This window comes from Kogia breviceps, chromosome 3 (assembly GCF_026419965.1).
Source record: "Kogia breviceps isolate mKogBre1 chromosome 3, mKogBre1 haplotype 1, whole genome shotgun sequence".
Classification (NCBI taxonomy): domain Eukaryota; kingdom Metazoa; phylum Chordata; class Mammalia; order Artiodactyla; family Physeteridae; genus Kogia; species Kogia breviceps.
The window spans coordinates 79,454,123-79,477,468 of NC_081312.1; the positions used below are offsets into that span (position 1 = coordinate 79,454,123).

The window sequence follows — 23,346 nt, forward strand, 5'->3', positions numbered from 1 at the left end:
CGTACTGTAGTTTACAGGTTGCTTTTGTTCAAGAACTTCAGCTTATATATTGCCTTAGTATGCCAACATTTATTTCTTTATTCACTAGCATGATCAGTTACTTAATAGTAACTGTCTTCAGAAATTAAGTGGGTTGCCTGGAAAAATTTTTTTCTGATACATTTGATTAAATCAAAGTTTGAATGCTCAGGACTAAGTTTAGAAATTTATTATTGAGCACCTTTATTTTATTTCCTCTGTAAGAGCATTACATTTTTAAAGATTAGTTGGATAAATATTCTGGTGCTCTTAAAACATTATTAAAAAAATTTGCTTCCACACAGGCCTTGCTTTTTTAAAACATAATTGTAATATCATTTGTTTGTCTCTAAATAACTTGGGGTCATATGAAATTACAGGAACACAAATTAAATTCTGAGGTTTAGTCTTCATGTCTTACTTTTAGGAATGTGTAATCTTTTTTGGGGGGCTGGGGGAGGATGGGTCATACCCAAAAGTCTAGATAAGAACTTTTATGAGAAAAATCTGTAGCAAAATACAGTGAAGAGAGTCATTCATTCACTATAAATGTAATTAGATTTTCCATCAATAGAAAGATATAACAAAATTTCTCCAAATATATAAAATTTAAAATAAGAAGAGAAAAATAAAATCTTCCTAGAATAACAATAATCACATAACAATATGACTATATTTTGCAGTGTTGCCCGAGAGGAAGTTTTCCTGTTTGGAGATTCAAAGTAATAGCTGATTTGCCTGTCAGTTTTTAATTCTGTCTCTCAATGCCTAAAAGAGTATAAAGGGAGAAAGGAGAGAGGGAGAGAAACAAACACTAATAATGAGAAAAGTGAGAAAAGATCAGCAAAGTTTCAAGGCTGCAAATATGATACAAAGTTCAGATTAAAAATTATTCCCAAATTTTACTGGAAAGCACTCATATATTTTATTCCATAAATAAAGGAAATAGAAGGCTTTAGTGACAACAAAATATTCATGCATTTTATTTTACTTAGACTTTGACTTTTTTTAAAGGAACAGTAAATATATGTAGAATATTTAAAATTCCATATCACTTCAGTTAGTGCTAGCCTTTTCCTTGGTTTATTTTTGGTCCTGAGATTTATATCAGAATACTATCTATGCCATTTCATCAATGCTTCTGAAATTGTCCTAGAGCGTTGGAGAAATCTGGGATCATCAGGGTGTATTTGGTCCACTTGTACTTGCCAGGGCAGTAAGAATGCAAGAAGTTTTGTCCTAAATCATACATAGACAGTCTGTTTGAATGGGATGTCTCTGGATAGGTCTAAGTTGTTTTGTCCTCTTGACCCACTGCACACTATTAGATATTTTGACTAAATAAAGCTTGGTCAACTTACTCTTCCAATATAATTACATTGTCTATTTCTATAAGAACTTTTAAAAAAGATTGATCTTATCAAAATTTAGTATAAAGTTTCTATTTCTTTAGTGGGATCACACTATCATTTTGAAAGCATATAATTAAACTCTATTTCCAATCATCTTTATGGATGTAAACTATCCTATCTTGTTTATCACTATGCAATGAACAAACATTGAATTTGACATGTGCAAGGCAGTGAGCTAGATACTGGGAATTTAGTGGTGTCAGTCAGTATTGGAGGTAACTTGATAAATTTATAACTTAAATGTAAATAATCTATTTTTTATAAAAACTTATTTTATTTATTTTTGGCTGCATTGGGTCTTCATTGCTGTGCGCAGACTTTCTCTAGTTGTGGAGAGCAGAGGCTACCCTTTGAAGCCTTCACGGTGCACGGGCTTCTCATTCTGGTGGCTTCTCTGGTTGCGAAGCACAGGCTCTAGAGCACAGGCTCAGTAGTTGTGGTGCACGGGCTCAGTTGCTCCGTGGCATGTGGGATCTTCCTGGACCAGGGGTCGAACCCGTGTCTCCTGCATTGGCAGGCGGATTCTTAACCACTGTACCACCAGGGAAGCCCAAATGTAAATAATCTTTAGTTCTTAATACCATTGTAATTTTTTTCACAGTAACAAATTCACAAATTGAAAAAACAAAACACTGCTGGACAATGTGTCCTAATTTTTAATTTGGAGAAAAGGTCACTACTCAAGGAATTTATATTACTTCCTAAGTAAAATAGTAAGTAACCTGGAGGTAATATCAGAGAGCTCCCAGCAGTGTTTAAATGCATAGTAGGTCTTCAATACTAGGGGTTCATAGTATTTTAAAAATAAAACAATGGCAACAGAAGTTTTAGAATGACTCAAACTATCATTTTTAACTTAGCAATTGCAAAAGTAAGGCATGACTATATGCATTCAGTATGCACTTAAAGAATACAAAAATATAAAATACAAAAGTAAAAAGTGAAGATCTCTTTTTCACTGGCTTTCATTTATTTCTAATAGTGCAAATGTGATTCTGGAATGGTGTCAAACATTTAAGAGGATGGTGTATTAACCATCCAGCAGTAACCCTTCCTGGAATAACTCAATTTCAAATTGAGGTAATAAAATATAAGTAGATGAATTATATCATTATGTCCTTTTGTCTATGGTTATATTAGAACATAATTTAAAGAAATCTATTGAGGGTAAAAACTTATGCAAGAGGCAAATGTAAAGATTCTTTAAGGGTACCTTTTTCCTTTGGCCTCCCATATGACAGAGGTGATATTGGGAGAGAACCATTACTGAATCTTCACTTTGTTCACTTCTGCATCCTATCTTTATGTACTGTCTGCTCCAAATATTGTTTTTAACTTTAAAATCCTCAAGACCAAACTGATAGCTTGGTCAGAAGTCAGATAAGTAAACACAAAGGCTTAGAAAAAGAAATACCCATCATATAAAATACAGCATTAACTGAAAGGTAATTAATGCTACAATTCACACATTGATATCACTAAATGGATACGTGGTAACTGAATAAATTACTTACTTTGCCAGTTACTGTAGAAATTAAAGCATTAAAATTCAGAAGTCAGAGTCCTTGTGATATCATTATACAATAAATATTTGGAATATTTCCATCTATCAATAATGCCATCTGTCCTATCCAATACAAATGGACTACAACCCACATGGCTCCTTTCCTCATTGATTACTCTGATGAATGAGATACCAAAACCACTTATAAAACCATCATATTATATGACACTGTCATTAAAAAGATATGTAGAAAGGAAAAACACAAGATGATACTTAATTTGAAACTGTCAAGTCAATTTAGTAAAGTTTTAACAACCAACATTATGATCTTAAGAAGTATCAGTATGTTGAATAATATTATGTCAGTCTGTATATATATATTTTTTTCCTAGCACCTTCAAAGAAAACCAAAGAACCAAAAAATGTCTGGAAAGAATATAATAGCTTATTATGATATGTTCAAATTACTAATTATTCCAATAAGAATATACTCAAATATCCTTTCAGGCATGGGTAATTAAATTAAAAACACCTTTCTTTCACTTTATAGAAAATTATAAAATGATCACTTAACTTCTGATAGCAAGTCATTGTTAAAGCAAAACTAGACATATTCCTCATACCTTACAGCCCTGGCCATAAATTTCAACTTGGCAAAATGATCTTTTCCAAACTCATTTCCTTCTTAGCTAAAAATGTAATCTCTTCCAACAGCAAAATAAAGACATACAATGTTTCTGTAGCAAATTACTCTAAGCAGCTCCTAAATTGACATTAATAAGCAGGAAACTAAATACTACTAATTGGAACACTCAAATTTTCTGTTTGATATGGTAATTTGCATTACATTTAGCTGTAAGGTGGGTATGGTTGGCTTGCCTAGAAATTACTTTATTTTTCAAAATCTATAAAGATGACCAGTATTTATTTTGCCCCTTAGCCACACTGAAAATATTCTACAGACTTTCCTTAGTGAAACTCTTTCCAAATTGGAACCCACATCTGTGGATATGTAAGAAGAAATACGTTATTAATAAATGTGTTCACTCTATATCAAAACTTAAGTTTAGCTTAAATAATATAGAAGTTTATATTGTCTTATTTTTAACTGGTATTGAATCCCAAATGAAGCCACTGAGGGTGGAGAGGGGAGGGAATCTGTGCAATAGCTCAAATTCACTTATGTCAGCCACAGCAAAAATTAAACAAAGCACAAAGAAAGCAACGTTCATAAGAATTCTACAGATCCTATGAGTCATGGGGAGAGGAAAGGCTCTCAGATATGCAAGCCTTAGACCCTACTGGATTTGGAGAAACTTCAAGTCATAACCAAAGTAAGAGGCAGCTCATGGGGATGGCTAGCAAACTCCACCTTGTTAGTAGAGGCAGCAATGAGCAGGCTCATTCAGTGAAAATGAGGCATCGCCAAACCAATCTTTGCCAAATCAGCAACAGGCAACATGACCTCTGTGTTCCTGTTGGAGCTAAAGAAACACTCCCACCTCTACAATTGTGAAAGCACATAATTTTAAGAGAAATTTCCAGTTTGAGACACTGATTATTATCTGTTACTGTACCAATGCTACATGATGCTAATTGGATCTTTACGTTATATTTTAATATCTGGCAGTGTAAGGTTTTCTTATTCTTGCTCTTCCTCTGTACTCTTTCCCTTTCAGTTTCTTCTTTTGGTAAAAATTTCCAGTCTATTTTTGCCTGCTTTATTTCTCTATATCTATTTCAGAATCATTATGTTAGATACATTCCCTATGAGACTTGATTTTAATGAAATTAAATTTATTTTTAAAATAAAAATATATAAAAACAGGTATCTTTAAATCATTTCCATTCATAACTATGGTATACCTTTCCAATTTTTTAAAGCTTCATCTTGCCGTAAAGATTTATGGTTTTCTTTATCGAGGTCTTGAAATTTCTTATAGGTTTTGATGCTACTGTACATTGTGTCTTTTTCTCCCATTATCTTTTTAAATTGGTAATTGCTGATGTTTAGAAAGTAAAAGATTTTTAGAATTTTCTTCATACCTAGCGATCTTACTAAACTCTAAACTTACTAAAACTCTTACTAGTTTTACTGGTTCTCGTGTCCCATGCATATACTAGGTAGATAATGTCACCTGCAAATAATGATTGTATTGCCAATGTAACTTTTAACGTTAAGAAAGAACAGATCCTTGTAAGTTCTTCCTAGAATAAATTCCAGTCACCAGCTTAATCAATTTTTCATTTAAACAGCCCATTACTTTCTGATGACACAATTGTATGAATAACGCTTTGATCTAAATTCAATATATTTCAGAAATGGCTTTTGATGTCTGTGGGATAACTAGGAATTACAACCCCAAACCAGGGTACAGATCTCACGCTGAAAAATAGAATTTCTGTTAAATATTTTAGAAGAATGGATAGATAAGGCCCTTTTAAAACGTCCTTGGAGACACAAGATAAAACTTACCCTAAGTGAGCAAAATATCAGAAAAATAAATGCCCATCCCCAGAAAGTACAGTGTGACATATGGGCAGAAATGTTTCTAAACAGAGTATTTTTCAACATTTTCTAAGAGCTCTAAGCTGCTCTTATAGAACTCTTAACTTATTGCTTTGGAGAATTAGGATAAAGTTAGTGATGACTATAACTTTCTATTAAGCAATTTTCTTTCTCAGTTGTGCACTGCCACTTGCGAGGGAGAACATAACAGCTCAATCAAACCTTATTATGCCGGATTTAGTTCAAACCCTTATGAAATACACTGAGAAAGACTTGATATTGTCTGGGGGAAACCTCTTCATAAATTGCTCTTCTGTAGACTAGAAATAAAATAGGTACTCTAGGTACCTCTTTATGTGTCCTTAAGTTCTTCTGCCAGGTATCCAGAGCAGTCATAATGAACTTGCTGCTCGTTATGTTAACAGTGAGCCATGAGAATGTGGGGAAGTCCAGTGCCTCTACGCAGAGCTTCCAGAATTTTCAGGGTGTGGCTCAAGGACACGGGAGCTTCTGTTTGTGTTCTGCCACTCACAAGTTTCATTGTGTTTACGTATTAGTGCAATTTGCCCAGCAGGGTACATGACTTCTCTAACCTAAAACAGGAAAAGGAAATTAAAGTGTGAAACCAGAAAATATACTTCTATCCTCATTCAAGCTGTTTCTGAGTTCTAACTTAACTGGGAAGAAGGAGATAATAATAACACCTACTTTGGTGTGTTATTCTGAGGACTAGGAGTAATGTATGTAAAACATCTGTTTTATAGAGTTTAGTCTCAGAGAGGCAAATCAATATATGGTAGCCATCATTAATATTTCTGAATTAAGACTGAAGCAAATAAAGATGCAGCTCTGAATAATTAACCATTGTATTTGTTTTACAGGGTGAAATTAATACAAGTATATGTGATTAATGCTTTTATAATATTATATGTCTTCATTCACTGGATGCAGATATCACTAGGACATTGTTCATTCTTGAAAAGTATTTGAAATAAGATAAGGAGAAAGACCTTGTTGTAAGGCTGTGTGTCCCTCAAGGGTTGCAATAGTTCAATGGGATGAAGGACTGTGGTGTTGGGGTCCTGAAAGAGGGTTTTCAATATGTGTGTATAAAGTTATCTGCACCTTACCATTTCAGAGACTAAAGACATAGGATTTTTGGCTCCTAACAGCTGATAGATCACATTTTCCTACAAATCATCCTCTATAATTGGACATGAATTATATAAGACCATTTTACAAAGCATCTGCTTTCTTTTCTGTCGAGACATCTACTAGATCTTGCTCCAAAAGAGCAAGGAGGATAATAAAGGCTCTTAACGCTCTGATTTTCATAAAAATTCTGCGAATTTTTTTCACTGCTGTAAAAAGTAAACATAGGAACTGTTAAGTATATATATATATATAGATGCCAAATACAGAGTGGTGATGAGTAAAAACTTTTTTTTTCTTCTCCATTCTTGAGGTGTGTAAATAATTTAATAGAGACTTTGCTGAACTTTTATCATAACTAAAAATTCCTCAATATTAAAGCTCAGTGAAAAATCTCAGTGCCTGGAAGACAAGGCAATCAAACCATGTGACAGTCCCATATGCAACTCCAAATCTGTCCTCATAACTGTCTGTTGAGCTCACAAAAGAGTCACACATGTAGCTATTGGAAGAATATCTTACACAATTTGGCACACAAGTTCTAAGATTAGCAGCTGAAGAGGGGGAGGAGGAAAAGATGAACATAATAGATTAACTGACACCCATCCACCAGCTTTCTAAATTGTTTGGAATGTTAAAAATATTGTTTTGATCAATCTATATATACACCCTCAAATTTGAAAGAGAAATGCAAAGCATGTTGTGGTTGAAAGAACAAATGGGTTTAAAAAAAAAACACTATGAAATATATGTCACTGAACAAGGGAGTCCAGCCAGCTCCCAAGTGGCATGTTAACATGATGAAAAGCAAATCCAGGATGCTGTGAATCAAAGAGGCATTGGGTCTATTTTTAAAGGGGCCTGTGTCTCCCCATCCTGTTTGCCAAGTCTGGTTTCTCTGGAGAGGTCCAGCCTCCAAAACAGGTAAGCTTCTAAATGTTCCAAGAGTTACCTACCCAACATTTGACTGCTTCCTGCCTTAAAAGGTCTTCAGCACTACATACATCATCCATGTTAATCACTAGACAAACAGAAGAGCTGTTCAACTAGTTCACTTCCCCTATTCGTGAACAGATTGTTTGAGACATAATATGAATACTAATTAATGATAAAATATCTGTGAGTGTTTTGAAATATGGACGAAGATAGCACTTTTAGAAAGGCGTCCAGAGAGAGCTTTTGTAACAAGCCCCACTGGTCATACGAAGGGTCAGGGTACAACTTGGAGATATGAGAGCAAAATTGGCAGGGATTTTGGCTCCAATTCAGTGGGAAACTGTGGATGATTTTTTTTTTTTTGGAATGGGGGGTGTAGGTTGACTTTCTTTTTAACCTTTTCCCTCTGTTAAATTGGAAGAGTTTAAAATGAAAATTCTCTTCACAAATGGAGAGAAAAACAGCCAGAATTCTGTCAGAGGTCAACTTGAGTAGATGGAGGAGTGAGATGTCTAAATGTTTAATCAGGATTATGGGTCTGTGCTCTGCAGCAAAAGAAATACAAGCAGGTAGGGTCTGTCCCGGTGCTGAGTGCCCTGGGCTGACTCATACTCTCTGATAAAAGGGCTGAGGAAAGTTATTTAAAAGAATGTGATCCTCTTCAATTCAGTTCCTGTTTTACAAAGTTTGCTTAGTCTCAGAGAAGTGTAGTCATATACATATGGGAAATATGATTTTATGTTAAAGGGCAAAGTGTTTTATTATATTCAATTACAAAAACCAAATAATATCCTTTGTACTAAAAGCCTAAGTTACTGCTAAAATATGTTATCTCCCCTCCTTTCCGTCTAAAATTGATTATTGTGTTTTCTCCCTAAAACCTTTTAAAACTTGCCCCATCTGGTCTCAGAAACTTTATCCTCTAATGCTAGTCTTTGTATTTTCCTTTAATCTTGATATCAAACATGAATGCTTAGATAGTGCTTTATAATCTTTGGGCTTCAGTAACTGCAATTTGTTCTAATGCCAAAGAAAGGAGAAGAGGATTATCTAAAATTAAACATAACAAAGTAATTTATATTTGACTGTAGACTTGTTTTTACTTGAATTTTAACAATGGATTACAAAATATTAGAAAAATTCATTTGTCTCACTCAAAGAAATGAAAATGTTTCATGAAAATCTGATTTGGGAAAATTAAAGTTGGCCACAGTTTGTGTTTCATGTCCAGCTAGTCCTTATCTGTCTGAGGATCAGACTTGGGATTCCTATACTTTACTGGAATTAGACGATTCTTTCCAAGACTGATTCAAGATTTGCCATGTCCCAAACCTTCTTGGAGACCCGAGAAATGATTAATTATTTGCACTTCAAAGGTTTTCTTTGCATTCAACTAAATTTAGAAAAAAGATATCAACAAATTTGAAATTATCAAAAGAGATGCTGTTAATAGTTGTTGCCTAAAGTGACAGTAAAGTCCAAAAAATAAAAAAGGAGGACGCATAATAAAGACAATTCACTGTAGATATGAATTTTGTGATACCACATATTTTATGCTTATTGACATCTATTCATATTTCTCTTTCTATGTATTCCCCTTTCCCCCACCTCCCAGTAAACTTGCTGTTAGTGTTTGAAGGCTAGAGCAAGGCTTTTCCTAAATACTTAGAAAAAAAGAGAAAGAATGCCTTCTGAGGTAACTGGACAAATATACACAGTGTCCTGGGGCAGGTCTTTTCTTGCTGATTGGTTTTTAGGGTTAGCCTGACCTCTTGATTTGGGACTTTTTATAGTGGTTCCCACTTCCCTAAAGCCGTCTTACCTGGAACTTCTCACCTGGACCACCCTTTACATCACAGAGACCAACTGAAAGCACCTACCCCTACATCCAGGCCCTGTGCCTAAGATCCAAACCCAGGCACAGAGTTGGAATTCTGTTTGCCAAGATGGTAAGACAGACAGTACACTTAAAGAAGACAGGGGCCATGTCATCTAGGTCTTCTGTGTGTTCCGAGTATCCTCATGTTGATGTTATGTTGTCCAGTAAATACTAGAGGTGGTGATGTTCTCAGAAGAGACAGCTAGTGTACCGATTTACATATAGCTACCTCAGATTTACCAAGAGCACTCAAAGTGCTGTTAGAACGTTTGAGTTGGCTGATTTCTACTTTCTACATATCAGAGGGTAAAATAGAAGTTAAAATTGTTTTATAAATAAAGTGGACATATAGAATCATTAGGAGCACAGAGTGTGTAGGATTTTCACCCTTTTTATGTTCTTCTGTTGTTCAGGCCTCAAACATTGGAATCGTCCTTGAATCCTTTCTTTCTTTTTATTTTTTACTCCTCACTTTCTATCTGCCAAGAAATCCTGTCAGTTGTACCTTCAAAATATATCCAGAATCCAGCCACTTCTCATGAAGTTCAATGTTACTTTCTTGATCCAAGTCACTATCATTTTTCATGTGGATTAATGAAATAACTTCTTAACTGGTCCACTGGTAGGACCTATGCTCAAGCCAGTGCCTAAGTGACACTCTTAACATATAAATCACATCAAGTCAGTCTTCTGCTCGAAACCCTCTTCGCTCCCCACAGTACTCAGAGGGAAACCCAAATCTCCCCCACAACCCCGCCTCCCTGCTTGTAAGGCCCAGCAAAATCCGACCCTCTCCTCTTACCTCTATGGCATTGCCTATTAGTCTCCTTGCTATTTCTCAAACAAGCCTCAAACCTTGACCACTTCTGCTTTATCGCATTTCCACTGGCTGTTTCTTCTGCCTGAATTGCCATGTTCCAGTAATATGCTTGGCTAAATCCTTCGCTTCCTTCAGGTCTCTGCTCAAAAGACACTTTTCAATGAGCCCATCTGTGACGACCTTATTTAATTGTAACTTCCTTCTCCCCCTACATCATTATCTCCATTCTCAATCTCCCTTATCCTGTTTATTTTTTGTCTCCCCTCTATGAGCATGCAAGTTCCATGAGAGCAACAGCATAGAACCCAGCACATAGTGAGTGTTCAATAAATATTTGCTGAAAAGAATCCATTTCAGAAGCAACACAATGAATGATAAGGAAGGGGTTTAGCCAAGAACATATACTGCAAGTCATGGGAAACACTGTAAAAACCAAAAAAAAAGAATAAGGAATATCCTTTTTCCAATTAATGTATACAATGTCTTAGTTTAAAATAAACTAAAAGATTAAGAAAAAAAGCAATCCATACTGTCATGCTTTATTTTAGATGAGCATAGAGAAAATAGGTAACAACTAGGCAAGCAACCATATTCGTTATTATAGAATAAGAAATGGTTGACGAGAAAAAAGTTTAGAATAACTATCTAATAGGATACAGTAAAGGATTGAGCTAGGTATGCTAAAAATAGTAAAATCCAAAAATTTCATTCCTTTAAGATTACATACCAAATATTAAATGCAAACTGTGGTCATTCCAAAGATATCCTAACAAGAGATTAACCTGATATTAATGGCTGAATTTTATTTTAAAATTTTGAAATTTTCTCTTAAGTAAGAGTATAAATCAGTGTTGCATTTCTACTTAAATCTGAGTGAAAATGAGCTCTGTAGAGTCAGGTATATTATCTCCAACATCTAGCACAGCAGCTATTCAATAAATGCTTATTAATTAGTAGACAAAGCACAAGTCAACATACTATCAGTATGGTGAATTCACCTTGTTTCTTCTTTCTCTGCTTAACTATAGAGCCTCCAATAACACATCATTAAATGAGGAAAAAGCAATAAAACATCTGCTTTATTTGCCTGTCTTTTATATAACTAAAAGAAATAAAACAGTAAGAACTGTTTTAAGTAAAAACTGTGCTAAGCATTTTATCTGCATAATCTCATTTGATCTTCACAAATTAATTGGCAGTTACTGTTATTATATCTCTTTTAGAGATTAATGAACTGAAACTTGGAGCTTGGAGGTCAAGTCACTCACTCAAGGTCATGCAGGTAGTACAAGGCAGACCTGGGACTCAAGTGTAGCGCTGTATGATGTCAAAGCCCATGCAGTCTTTACTAAGTCATATTACCTTCCATTTCCACTGTAATTTTTCTCATCTTTGACTCTGATTATCTCCCCCATACTCCCCAACCCAACCCAACCTAACAATGGATATGAAACATTTCTAAACAACATTTAGTAAAGTTTTTGAATAATGTGATATAGGTTGTCCAAAGTTCCAAAGAAGGATGCAAACTTTAGTGTGGTAGATAGAACTTGGGCTTTGGAGCAAGCAAGACCTGGATTATGTGCCTTTGGATAAGTTACCCTGTGAAACCAGTTTTCTTATCTGTAAAACGACAATTATGATATCTACATTACATGGTCCTTGAGAGGACAATAGCTAATGTATAAGAAGTGCACAATATATAAATAGTAACTGTTATTTAATATGATACCACAGACAAAGCACATGTTTTTTTTGTTTTTTGTTTCTGTTTTTTTAAAAAAATATCTTTATTGGAGTATAATTGCTTTACAAGGATGTGTTAGTTTCTGCTTTATAACAAAGTGAATCAGTTATACATATACATATGTTCCCATATCTCTTCCCTCTTGTGTCTGCCTCCCTCCTGCCCTCCCTATCCCACCCCAAAGCATATGTTTTGATAGTATATGGATTTGTTTTCTGTATATACTTGGTAGCTTAATTACTCAAGAATTATGGTAGTAACTTTTTCCTTTGATTTGGGCTCTCACTCTGTCTTCATAGTCAATGCTGTTGGTTTACCCATATGGGTGAATTTATTGCTTCTTATAATAGTCTGAGAAAGTATTAATAATTTAATACTAGTGAAAAGTTTGATTTAATGAGTGCTTAAATCATAGCAAATTATTATTCTATCAAGGTTTACATTTATATGTAGCATAAAGCTAATTGTGGTCATTCATTTATTTATTCAGCAAATTTTTACTGAATGCCTGTATGTGCCAGGCACTAACTGTTCGTTGGGGATACAATAAAAATATATCACCCTACTCTGAAGGAGACCCAGTCTAGTGAGAAGACCACTAGAGGGTCACTGAATCACTGGGAAGACCCATCAAAATGTATCACAGCAATTTAATAAAGAGACAACAAGTTGAGGCAGTGGCAGTGGGTTGAAGTACTTATATCTATTGATGCTATTCAGTAACTAGAACTGATGGAATGTGATGCTTGATGAGATACATATTTGGAGAGGGAAGAGTGTAAAGGGGGGAATCTAGGCTGACTCATGGGTTTCTAATTTGATAAGTTGTAAAAGTGATGTGCTAAACAAAAATACTTTCTCCTTAAAATCTAACTTATGGAATCATCAGTGATATTTCATTCAATAATAGAACAATGTAAGGGAGAATGATGTTAAATTTAAGTAGAAGAGAATAGAAAAAATAAAATGCTAGCAAATGCAACTCGTATCATCACTATATAAATTAGGTGTAATGATTTATGATGACAAAAATCACTGGGACTATAGGTAGAAATTTTAGATTACTGGTTCATGAATAACCTTGAATTTTTATTTCTCTTTCATTCTGTAGCAAATATCCAATATCTATGGCAGCACCAGTGCATTTAAAAAGCATACCAATGTCCTCATTAAGGTGAGACTCAAATGTGGTTCTAACCTTCAACTTTGAGACTGGTGCCCCAGAGGCATTTCAGCACCTGTGTGTCCAACTTGTTTCAACTTGCTGCAGTCACTTAGCAGGAGAACAGTCTATATCGCAAAGGATTATAATCATCGAATGGGTTTGGTCTTTAAAAAAGCTATTTAGAGTTTCAAGTGCAAGCTGCTTGCTGAACAAAAATCTTCACACATAATCAACCATAGGATTTCAACTGGACCTCAAGCATTTCACAAAGAAATGATATATCATTTGTCCAAAGAGAATAGAACACCTGTTTCTAAGAGTGATTTAAGTCAATAAGTAATAAACTAAATATTTGTTATGAATGCTTTATCGTGTCTAAATGACTGTTGCCCTTTTGGAGGGCAAAGTGTACAAAAGATTCAGTGACCTTCTGACTTGACAGTCAAATAACTACCATTATGTTCAGTCAATATAAATAATCGCGGTTGACAATGTGCTAATTGGCCATCTCTGGGCAGCTAAGTGTACTTTTGACCTTAATGAGAATCTAATCAATTAATACTTAAGGCAATAAAGACCTCTTGCTGATTAAATTGGACAGAAATTATCTTTTTTTTCAACAGGATTAGAGCTGCAAAGTGACAAACTTTTAATTTATGAAACTTCTTTCCTTTAATACCCCCTTATTCAGCTAACACGGTGAAACTGAACTATGAAATGTGACATCTTTGATTCAACTATTTATATTTAAAAGCCTTAAAACAAACTGTAATTCAGATACTAAAATGAGAACTTCTCATGTGCATCTGAATTATATATTAATCAACTGAATATGGTCAGAGTTGAAAGAATATACATGTTTTCCTAAAACCTTTAGGTACATATTAAAATTATAGAGAACATAATGAAATTTGATAGAATCATTTTTCAGTTTGGGACTCTTTTTCTGGGAACTACAAGATGATAGTAGCTAGCATTCCAGGGGCATAGTTTCCTTTTTTTTGTGTGTGTGTGGTACGCGGGCTTCTCACTGTTGTGGCCTCTCCCGTTGCGGAGCACAGGCTCCGGAAGCACAGGCTCAGCGGCTGGGCGGCATGTGGGATCTTCCCAGACCGGGGGCACGAACCTGTGTCCCCTGCATCGGCAGACAGACTCTCAACCACTGCGCCACCAGGGAAACCCTCCTTTTTAATTAAAAAGAAAAATGCTACTATTGGCTTTTATGAAGATATGGGAATGCTATTAAAAGGAAAAGTTCTTTACATTACAACAGAATTTGCCACTTTTAAGTCACAAAGTGGAGACTTCTCTTCTGTAATTTGATCGATATAAAGCAGCATCTCTTTATGTGCTCTGTAGACTAGGTAAACAGTCTCCGTGCTGAAATATGGCCATAATTTGTAGAAGCATCCAGAATTACTTTCTGTTTACAATGTATAATATCTGACTTGGCAAAGGGACAAGTTCATCATTTTAGGTTAAAAATTTGTCATTTGGCCACACTGACTAAAAATTTACAATTCCTCTCTTTTAACATTCTTTTCCTATGAGAGCATGTTTTCCTGTTTAAAGCTTTGAAACTCTTAGGCTCAGATGGTATATTTGAAAATGCATATAATTTATATAGGAGAGGAGATATAGTTCCTTTAAAAGATACCTAAAAAGCAACAGCTGTGTATCTGCAATAACTGTTTCATGGGGGTTTTAATACAGATAAATATGCAAATACATCATACTATTTTTAATATACCGGTTTTACACCATGTAGTGACTGAGAATAGAGCAAACATTCTGTGTATTTAGATTCATAGTGAGAAATATGCACCATTCAAAACTGTTATTGTCATACTGTAGCGAGTAATAAAAATGTATGTCTTAGGATAGTAAATAAAATAGTGCTAAATCATAACAAGGACACTGACAAAGTCCAGCACAGTAGTCGTGCAGATTACACTACCATGTCATCAGTACTGTTTCAAAAACTACAAAGCACTGCTCATTTTTCTCTACTGATGAGATGACATACAGTTAACATCTAGTTGTATTTCTCAAAATGTATTAACTAGCTGTATTTCTCAAACACTATTAACTAGCTGTACTTCTCAAACTAGTTAATATCTAGTTGTATTTCTCAAACAATAAGGCAGTTTAATCTAGACTCTGGTCTTTGAAGGCAGGATAAACTGGGATTCAAAATTTAGATGAATAATTCAGGTCATTAAATCAAGTTACCTATTTTGTACAGAAACATATGAGAAATCCATGATGGAGTTAAATTAAATCCCACAGGCTTATTTTGACCTTTCTCTGCTAAGCTTTCTCCTAATATTAACCACAATGACTTTTCCCCCATATTTATTATGAAAAATGTCAAACAGCACAAAGTAGCGTTATATAGTGAACATCCATATACATCATCACTATTAGCATTTCACTACACCTGCTGTATCATATATCTTTCCATCTACCACCAATTGTTTTTCTTTTAGATTTTGACTGCTTGTATTTTTTAAAAAAGAGTTTATTTTTGGGAGGCAGTTGTAGGTTTACAAAAGAATCGTGCAGAAAGTGCACAGTTCCCACATCTCCCACTCAAGCCCTCCTCCTTAGTTTCCACTACTAACATTTTGGATTAGTGTGTTACACTTGTTACAATTGATGAACCAATATTGATATATTATTATTAACCAATGTCTGTAGTTTAGTGTTCACTCTTGGTGGTATACATTCTATGGGTTTTGACAAATGTAAAATGACATGTACCCACCATTACAGTATCTTACAGAGTAGTTTCACTGCCCTAAAAATCCCCTGTGCTCCACCTATTCATCTCTTCCTCCCTAGGAACTCCTGGAAACCACTGATCTTTTTACTTTGAGGTTTTGCCTTTTCCAGAATGTCATATAGTTGGAATCACACAGTATGTAGCCTTTTCAGATTGGTTTTTTTCACTTAGTAATATGCATTTAAAGTTGATCAATGTCTTTCCGTGGCTTGATAGTGCATTTCGTTTTTTAATTTTTAATTTTATTTATTTTTGGCTGCATTGGGTCTTTGTTGTTGCGCACGGGCTTTCTCTAGTTGCAGCGAGCGGGGGCTACTCTTCGTTGCGGTGTGTGGGCTTCTCATTGAGGTGGCTTCTCTTGTTGTGGAGCACGGGCTCTAGGCGCACGGGCTTCAGTAGTTGTGGCGTACGGGCTCAGTAGTTGTGGCTCGCGGGCTCTAGAGCGCAGGCTCAGTAGTTGTGGCGCATGGACTTAGTTGCTCCGCGGCATGTAGGATCTTCCCGCCCAAACCCATGTCCCCTGCATTGGCAGGCAGATTTTTATCCACTGCACCACCAGGGAAGCCCTCATTTCTTTTTAGTGCTGAAAAATATTCACCTAAGGACATTTTGGTGGCTTCTAATTTTTAGCAATGACAAATGAAGTGGCTATAAACATCCATGTGCAGGTTTTTGTGTGGATGTAAATTTTCAACTCATTTGGGTGAATGCTAAGGAGCATGATTGCTGGATTATATGGTAAGAGTACATTTAATTTTTAAAGACACTGCCAAACTATTTTCTGAAGTGGCTGTACCATTTTGCATTCCCATTAATAATAAATGAGAATTCCTGTTGTTCCACATCTGCACGAGCATTTGGTGTTGGTGTTTTGGATTTAAGTTATTCTGATAGTTGTGAAGTGGATTTCATTTATTTTTAAAGCAAATTTTTATCTTGGGATAATTTTAGATTTAGAGAAAAGTTGCAAAGATAATACAGAGACTTCCTGTATATACCTCACCCCGTCTTTCCCAATGTTAACACCTTAAATTACCAGGTACACTCATCAAAATGAAGATAGATACCAACATTGATACATTGATAGCAAGTAAACTCCAGACTTTATTCAGATTTTAGCAGTCTTTCCATCAATGTCACCCTTTTGTTGCAAGATCCATACAGGATTGCAGTCAGTTCATCATATCTCCTTAATCTCCTCTAGTCTGTGATAGTTTCTCAGTCTTTTCTAGTTTTCTATAACCTTTACAGCTCTGAGGAGTATGGGTCATTTTGTGAAATTCCTCTCAATTTGGGTTTAACTGATGTTTACCTGGGATTAGACTGAAGTTATGAGTTTTGAGGAAGAATACCACACAGGTGAGGTGTCCTTCTCATTACATCACACAATGGGGTACGTGCAATGAACATAACTTATCAATGGTGATATTCCTTGATCTTTTGATAAAGGTAGTGTTTGCCAGATTTCTTCACTGTAAAGTTACTATTCTTCCCTTTTCATACTCTGGTCTTTGGAAGGGAGTTACTAAGATCAGTGCATACTTGAGGGTTGGGAATTACTTATATCAGTATGGACTCATGTATATTTATTTTATACTTTGGTGCTAAATTTTTTTTCCAGCTTTGACCATTGGAGGCTTGTTCGGGATGGCTCCCCGTCTACTTGATATGTCTCCATCCTGTTGTTTTTTGAGCACTTCCTTACTTTCTGATGCTATAAGACTCTCCAGGCTCATTTTGTATCCTCCCTGTTTCAGCTATAGAGTCACCCATTTCTTCAAGGAGTCCTGGTTCTTATTTGGGAGTGGTATTTAGAAAGCAAGATCCAGATGCCAGTGTGCTCACTGCCATTGGGGGTTCTACCACAATGATTTTTTTAAACTTAATAATCACTAAGAATGTAACATGAAGAAGCACTCTTTGAAAATTCAACTTTTCTTAGACACGTGAGAAAAGAAAAAAACTACCATTAATTGTTCCATTTTATCTAATGTCTTAGAAAAAAACTATACTACCTTCAATAATATTTTTATTTGTGATTTCACTCAGCCCTATTTGGACCTTTATAAAAATAATTTATTAAAAAATGACAGAAACATCAGAAATAGTTGTAAATGCTCATATATCCATTCAGTTTTATTAGTGTAGTGTTGTAGTCATTGTTTTGGTTTTTTTTAGCTAAAGAAACACTATGGTCTTTTGGTATAATTATCTGAACTTTTTTTTTTTTTTTTTTTTGCGGTACACGGGCCTCTCACTGCTGCGGCCTCTTCCGTTGCAGAGCACAGGCTCCAGACGCGTAGGCTCAGCGGCCATGGCTCACGGGCCCAGCTGCTCCGCGGCATGCGGGATCCTCCCGGACCGGGGCACGAACCCGTGTCCCCTGCATCGGCAGGCAGACTCTCAACCACTGCGCCACCAGGGAAGCCCTGTACTTCTTATTTAAAAAAATTAATTTTTGGCTGCATTGGGTCTTCATTGCTGCGTGCGGACTTTCTCTAGTTGTCGCGAATGGGGGCTATTCTTTGTTGCGGTGCGTGGGCTTCTCATTGTGGTGGCTTCTCTTGTTGTGGAGCATGGGCTCTAGGCACACAGACTTCAGTTGTGGCTCGCAGGCTCTAGAGCGTAGGCTCATTAGTTGTGGCTTAGTTGTTCACGGCATGTTGGATCTTCCCAGACCAGGGCTCAAACCCGTGTCCTCTGCATTGGCAGGCGATTCTTAACCACTGTGCACCAGGGAAGTCCCGTGTACTTCTCTTCTTAAACTTCTGAATACATTTCCTTAGTCTTTACCTACATAAGGTAACCAAAATGAATTCATTTACTAGTTACCTGACATTTGGGAGTGGTAATGGAGGATGATTCCTATATATAAAGACATTAAAAAACATACAGGCAAGTGTAGCATAATTATAGTTATATGGATAGCCCTATCCATAACAGTCAAATGGTATATCATCAAAATGGTCTTGTGTTTTGAGGAAAGAAAACTATACTGGGAATTAAGAAATGTGGAATATTCCCTATGTAGATGTATGTATGTTTAACCATGCTTCCTAAGAAAAAATAAACACTGAAGAATTATATGAAGGAAAACTCAAATTCCCTGAAATCCCACTACTCAGAGATAACCACTTTCAATCTTTTAGACCATTCCAATGTCCATTTAGACCTTTTTTTATTTATATATACCCACATTGGGCAATACACCAAGACAACTTAAATATAAACAAAAATATATATGTAACCTTACATGAGTGGGACCACATGATATTTGCTGTTCTGCTGCTTTATTTATTGTTAAGAATGGAGATCTGTCCTTATCAATAAATGTAGATATACACATATACCAGGCATTCTAATGCTGTATAACATCCCAAGGAACTATTATGCTATAATTCATTTATTAGCTTTCCTATTGCTGGATATTTAAATTGTACCCAAAGTATTGTTGTTATAAAATATATGGAGATCAACATCCTTGTTGTCAGAGTATAACCTTAGGATAAACTTCTAGGAGGAGGATTACAAGGTAAAAAGATATGAACACTTTAATCATGGATAAATATTGTTAAACTGTCCTTTGAAAAGGGTGATAAATGTACACTCTCATCAGGAGAATATTCTCTTAAAATCTTGTTATCTTTGTTTCTGAGTTTAAAACACCATATGGTTAAGTGAGGATTTCTTACTTGTCCTGCATCAGAAGTCTTTCCTCAATTCTGAAACCTCTTCACTCATGATCTCTTTGAGTACTGATTTTACCTTATTTCCCCTATTCTCTTCTTCCTGAGCATAATTGGACATGTTAGACCCCTCTTTCTATCTTCCATGTTTTTAACCCCTGCCTCATATTATCCATGACTATGTCTTGCTGTGCTGCATATGGGATAACTGCTTCAGCTCTATATTCAATTTACTATGTCTCTCTTTCAGCTGTGTCTAATCTTCTGCTTAATTCATTCCCAGAATTTTAAATTTTAATGATTATAGTTTTTTCTAAATGTTCAGTTTTTTTAAATTTTCAAACATATGCCCACTTTTAGTAGTCTCTTGTTGTTTCCAAATACTTCATATTATGTATCCAACAATAATGTATCCAACAAAATTCCTAGGGTTCTAAATCTGTTATCTTTTTTTGGTATTTATTTTTTGTTTGTTCATTTTTTGTCCTGATGACTCTTCTTTGTAGTAGTCTGTTCTTTGATGCATTCTGTTGTTATGGATGGTGAACTAATGTTTGGCATGGCTTTATCCATGCAATGCCTGCAAAGCCTGGGTTCAGTGCGCATTTCTTCAGAGGAATTTGTGTGTGATTCTGCCAGTTGCTCCACATTACCAGTTTACTAACTTGGGACTACTTGAAACTAATTTATCTGCTTGGGGTCTCCAGGACCTCACTGATCATGCAATTTCAAGTCCAAATTTGTTTCAGGGAAAACCTGTGTGCTTGAATTCACAGGGGAATGTATTTTGTTTTCTACTTAGAGCCAAAGCCAAGACACACAAGTTTCCTGTTGTCTCCTTTTTCTGGTGAGTGTATTTTCTCAGATCATCCTTTCAGAAATTATAGCCCTCGAAGAATGCTGGTTTATAGAGAGGCCTCAGATCCTACTCTTCATTTTATGGAGCACTAAAGGACTGTTTTCTGTCCTAAATGGCCATTCAAACACAAGCATTTTGGTCACTATGCTTAGCAAATAATTCTCATCATTTCAGGTTTAGCTTACCAATTTCTTTCCCATTTGTTCCCTTAGAGATTTATTTTACTTTCTTATGAGATCAGTCACAAAATTTACGGGATACTTTTGTCTGTTTTTTTAAAAAAAATATCCACCATTTTTAGTTGTATATTTTGGTTTATTTTTCAAACTACCTAGGGTTGCAAGAAACTCAGGATGTACAAAGTGTGGATTTAGAGATAAATAAGGAATACTCTTTTAGTATAAGTATATCCCAAATAGCACATGAGCCATACTTATACTAAGAGTATTCCTTGTTTATCTGAAATTTAAATTTGACTGGGCATTCTGTGTTTTTTTTTTTTTTTTTGCTATATCTGGCAGCTCTAGAATTTAATCCATCATATTGTCAGAAATGGAAGTCTGGGTTATGTTTTAATTACAACTGTGAGAAATCAGACATGGGTGACACATTTACTAAGTCATTACACATTTGAGAATATAATTTTTTCTCAAATATATCCATTTGGCTGACGGTCATAGTTTTTAACCTGAAAATTCTATAGACAATGTTCCAGCATCTTCACATTTGTAATTTGAAAAAATCTGAGTCCCTAAGTCTCCATCACCCTTTTAAGTGATCTTCTTTCTAAATGCATTTTTTATCCTTGCAGTTTAATAACTTAAAAAATGTCTTGATATTGGCCATTCTTTATAAGCATTTTCTAAAACAAATTGAATCTTTTTGATCTATAGTTTCAAGGTATTTTTTTTTCACTCATGGAGACTTTTCTTTGTATTTTTGAGGGTTTCATTTATTCTGTCCCCTCAGCATATAATAACCACATGTTAGCTTTCCACTTTTCTTCATATCTATTGATACTTTGGTATTTTTGAGTGCTTGACTCGTTATGACTTCTTATTGTTGTGTGAATTTTCACAATCCTGTCCTCAATCCTGTCTGGGTTTTCTACATTGCTGAGTCTCTTTGCTTTTTTAAATATATTGATTTTTTTTCTTTTGTTGTTACTTTCCTCCCAATTTCTTTCTTTTATTCTACGACCTTCCTTTTCACCTTATTCCTTGTCTTATCCCATATTTGATCTATTACTTCATAAAATCCAAGTTCTCAATTTTCTTGAGTATGCAAAGCAGTTGCAAGATTTTTATACTATTTTTGAACTGCATTTTCTTCCAAACTATCAGCTCTATCTGAATTTTATATGTTGTAGTTCTTTGCTTCCTTTTTTTTTTTCTTTTTGGTGGGAGTAAAATTTATTTGATAGCTCTCACTTCTGAGTGGGCCATTTTATCCAACCCTCTGTTATTCCAGAATAGTGTGGTTGTATTCCCCAAGCTGTTTCTTTTTTGAATGCCTAGGTACTCAGTAAATTCTTTGTTAGCATGTATGCAGTGGCCATATACCAATGTTCAGTATTATTTGTTTTGTGTCTCAGATATCAGAGGGGATGGCAGGAAGAGCGAGAGGATTCTATTTTTGATAGCCCTTCCTTCTTTCTCCTCATACATTAGTGGAGTTTGTAGGTGGGTAAATACTATGGGCTTCACTTTATTTTCCTATATAATTTAGATATTTTCCTGGTCTGTATGGTTGAACACCATACAGGTGGTCTGTATGGTTGAACAACACATTTTTTTCCACTGCCTCCCTGACTTTGTTGGCTTCTGTTTGCTGGTCTTGACCAAGCCAACTGCTCAGTAGAGATTATTCCCCATTTCACTCCTTCTCTCCTTTTGGACCGAGAACAGAAATGGCCAAACTCAGTGGCTCTTCAAGTCAGGGTTCCAGCTTATTTTATTGAAATAATAAGGGACTGGTACTCCTAAAGGGAATAGTCAACATATTTTTATTTGCCCTATTTTTACCCCTAATTTCTATCCCTCTAAATTTAGGATAAAATTGGAAGGGTATCAGTGAGTTTTCTAAAAACAATTTTAGGGCTTCCCTGGTGGCACAGTCGTTGAGAGTCCGCCTGCTGATGCAGGGGACACAGGTTCGTGTCCCGGTCCGGGAGGATCCCACATGCCGCGGAGCAGCTAGGCCCGTGACCCATGGCCGCTGAACCTGTGCGTCCGGATCCTGTGCTCCGCAACGGGAGAGGCCACAACAGTGACAGGCCCGCGTAACGCAAAAAAATTTAAAAAATAAAAACAATTTTATTCTCATATTATCTCCTCATTACACTACTCCCTAGAAGAGGAACTCTGTGTAGAAAGATCTTATTCTAATTTGACTTAAATTGTTCCGTATTTGGATAATGCATTTTTTTTTTTGATAATGCATTTTTATCCTTCCCTAGTTATAGCGGCGCTGGTCATACAATTTTTTGTTTTTACTTCTTTGGTTAATTTTTGGTAAGTTCTACAGAAACAAATTTTGTGAAACTACCTTTATGTTGCTTGCCATTTTTCCTCTAGTGGTCCATTGAAAAAAGCTATAATCTTGGGAAAGTCATTTTACTTCTTTACGTCTCAACTTGTAAAATGGAGGGGTAGCCAACTGACTTATGGGGTCTTGTACATTTCCATGGAGACATGAATCATTAGAGTATATTCACTATGATGTCAACATACAGAAAGAGCTGAACAACAAATCTAGCACTCTCTCCCTTAACTATTCCATATACAATTTACTCCATTGTTAGTATTCCTCCAATACTAACAATTTACTCCATTGTTAGTATTCTTATTTATAACTTCAAGTTTTCTTGCCTCA

The 23,346-nt window shown here is 35.5% G+C and overlaps 1 protein-coding gene across 2 annotated transcripts in view; it reads right to left on the reverse strand.

Annotated features, from left to right (window-relative positions):
- The window catches only part of DPH6 (diphthamine biosynthesis 6), a 346,492-nt gene that overhangs the window by 42,771 nt on the left and 280,375 nt on the right, over positions 1 to 23,346 (reverse strand). The window contains exon 12 of one of the 2 annotated variants that reach the window (XM_067028915.1): positions 18,642 to 18,720. The exons of the other annotated variant lie outside the window; for it this stretch is intronic. Within the exon in view, the coding sequence (XP_066885016.1) occupies positions 18,717 to 18,720 (4 nt within the window). The 3' untranslated portion in view covers positions 18,642 to 18,716. Of the gene's footprint in view, positions 1 to 18,641; positions 18,721 to 23,346 lie in introns of those variants that run through there. 2 annotated transcript variants of the gene reach the window in all.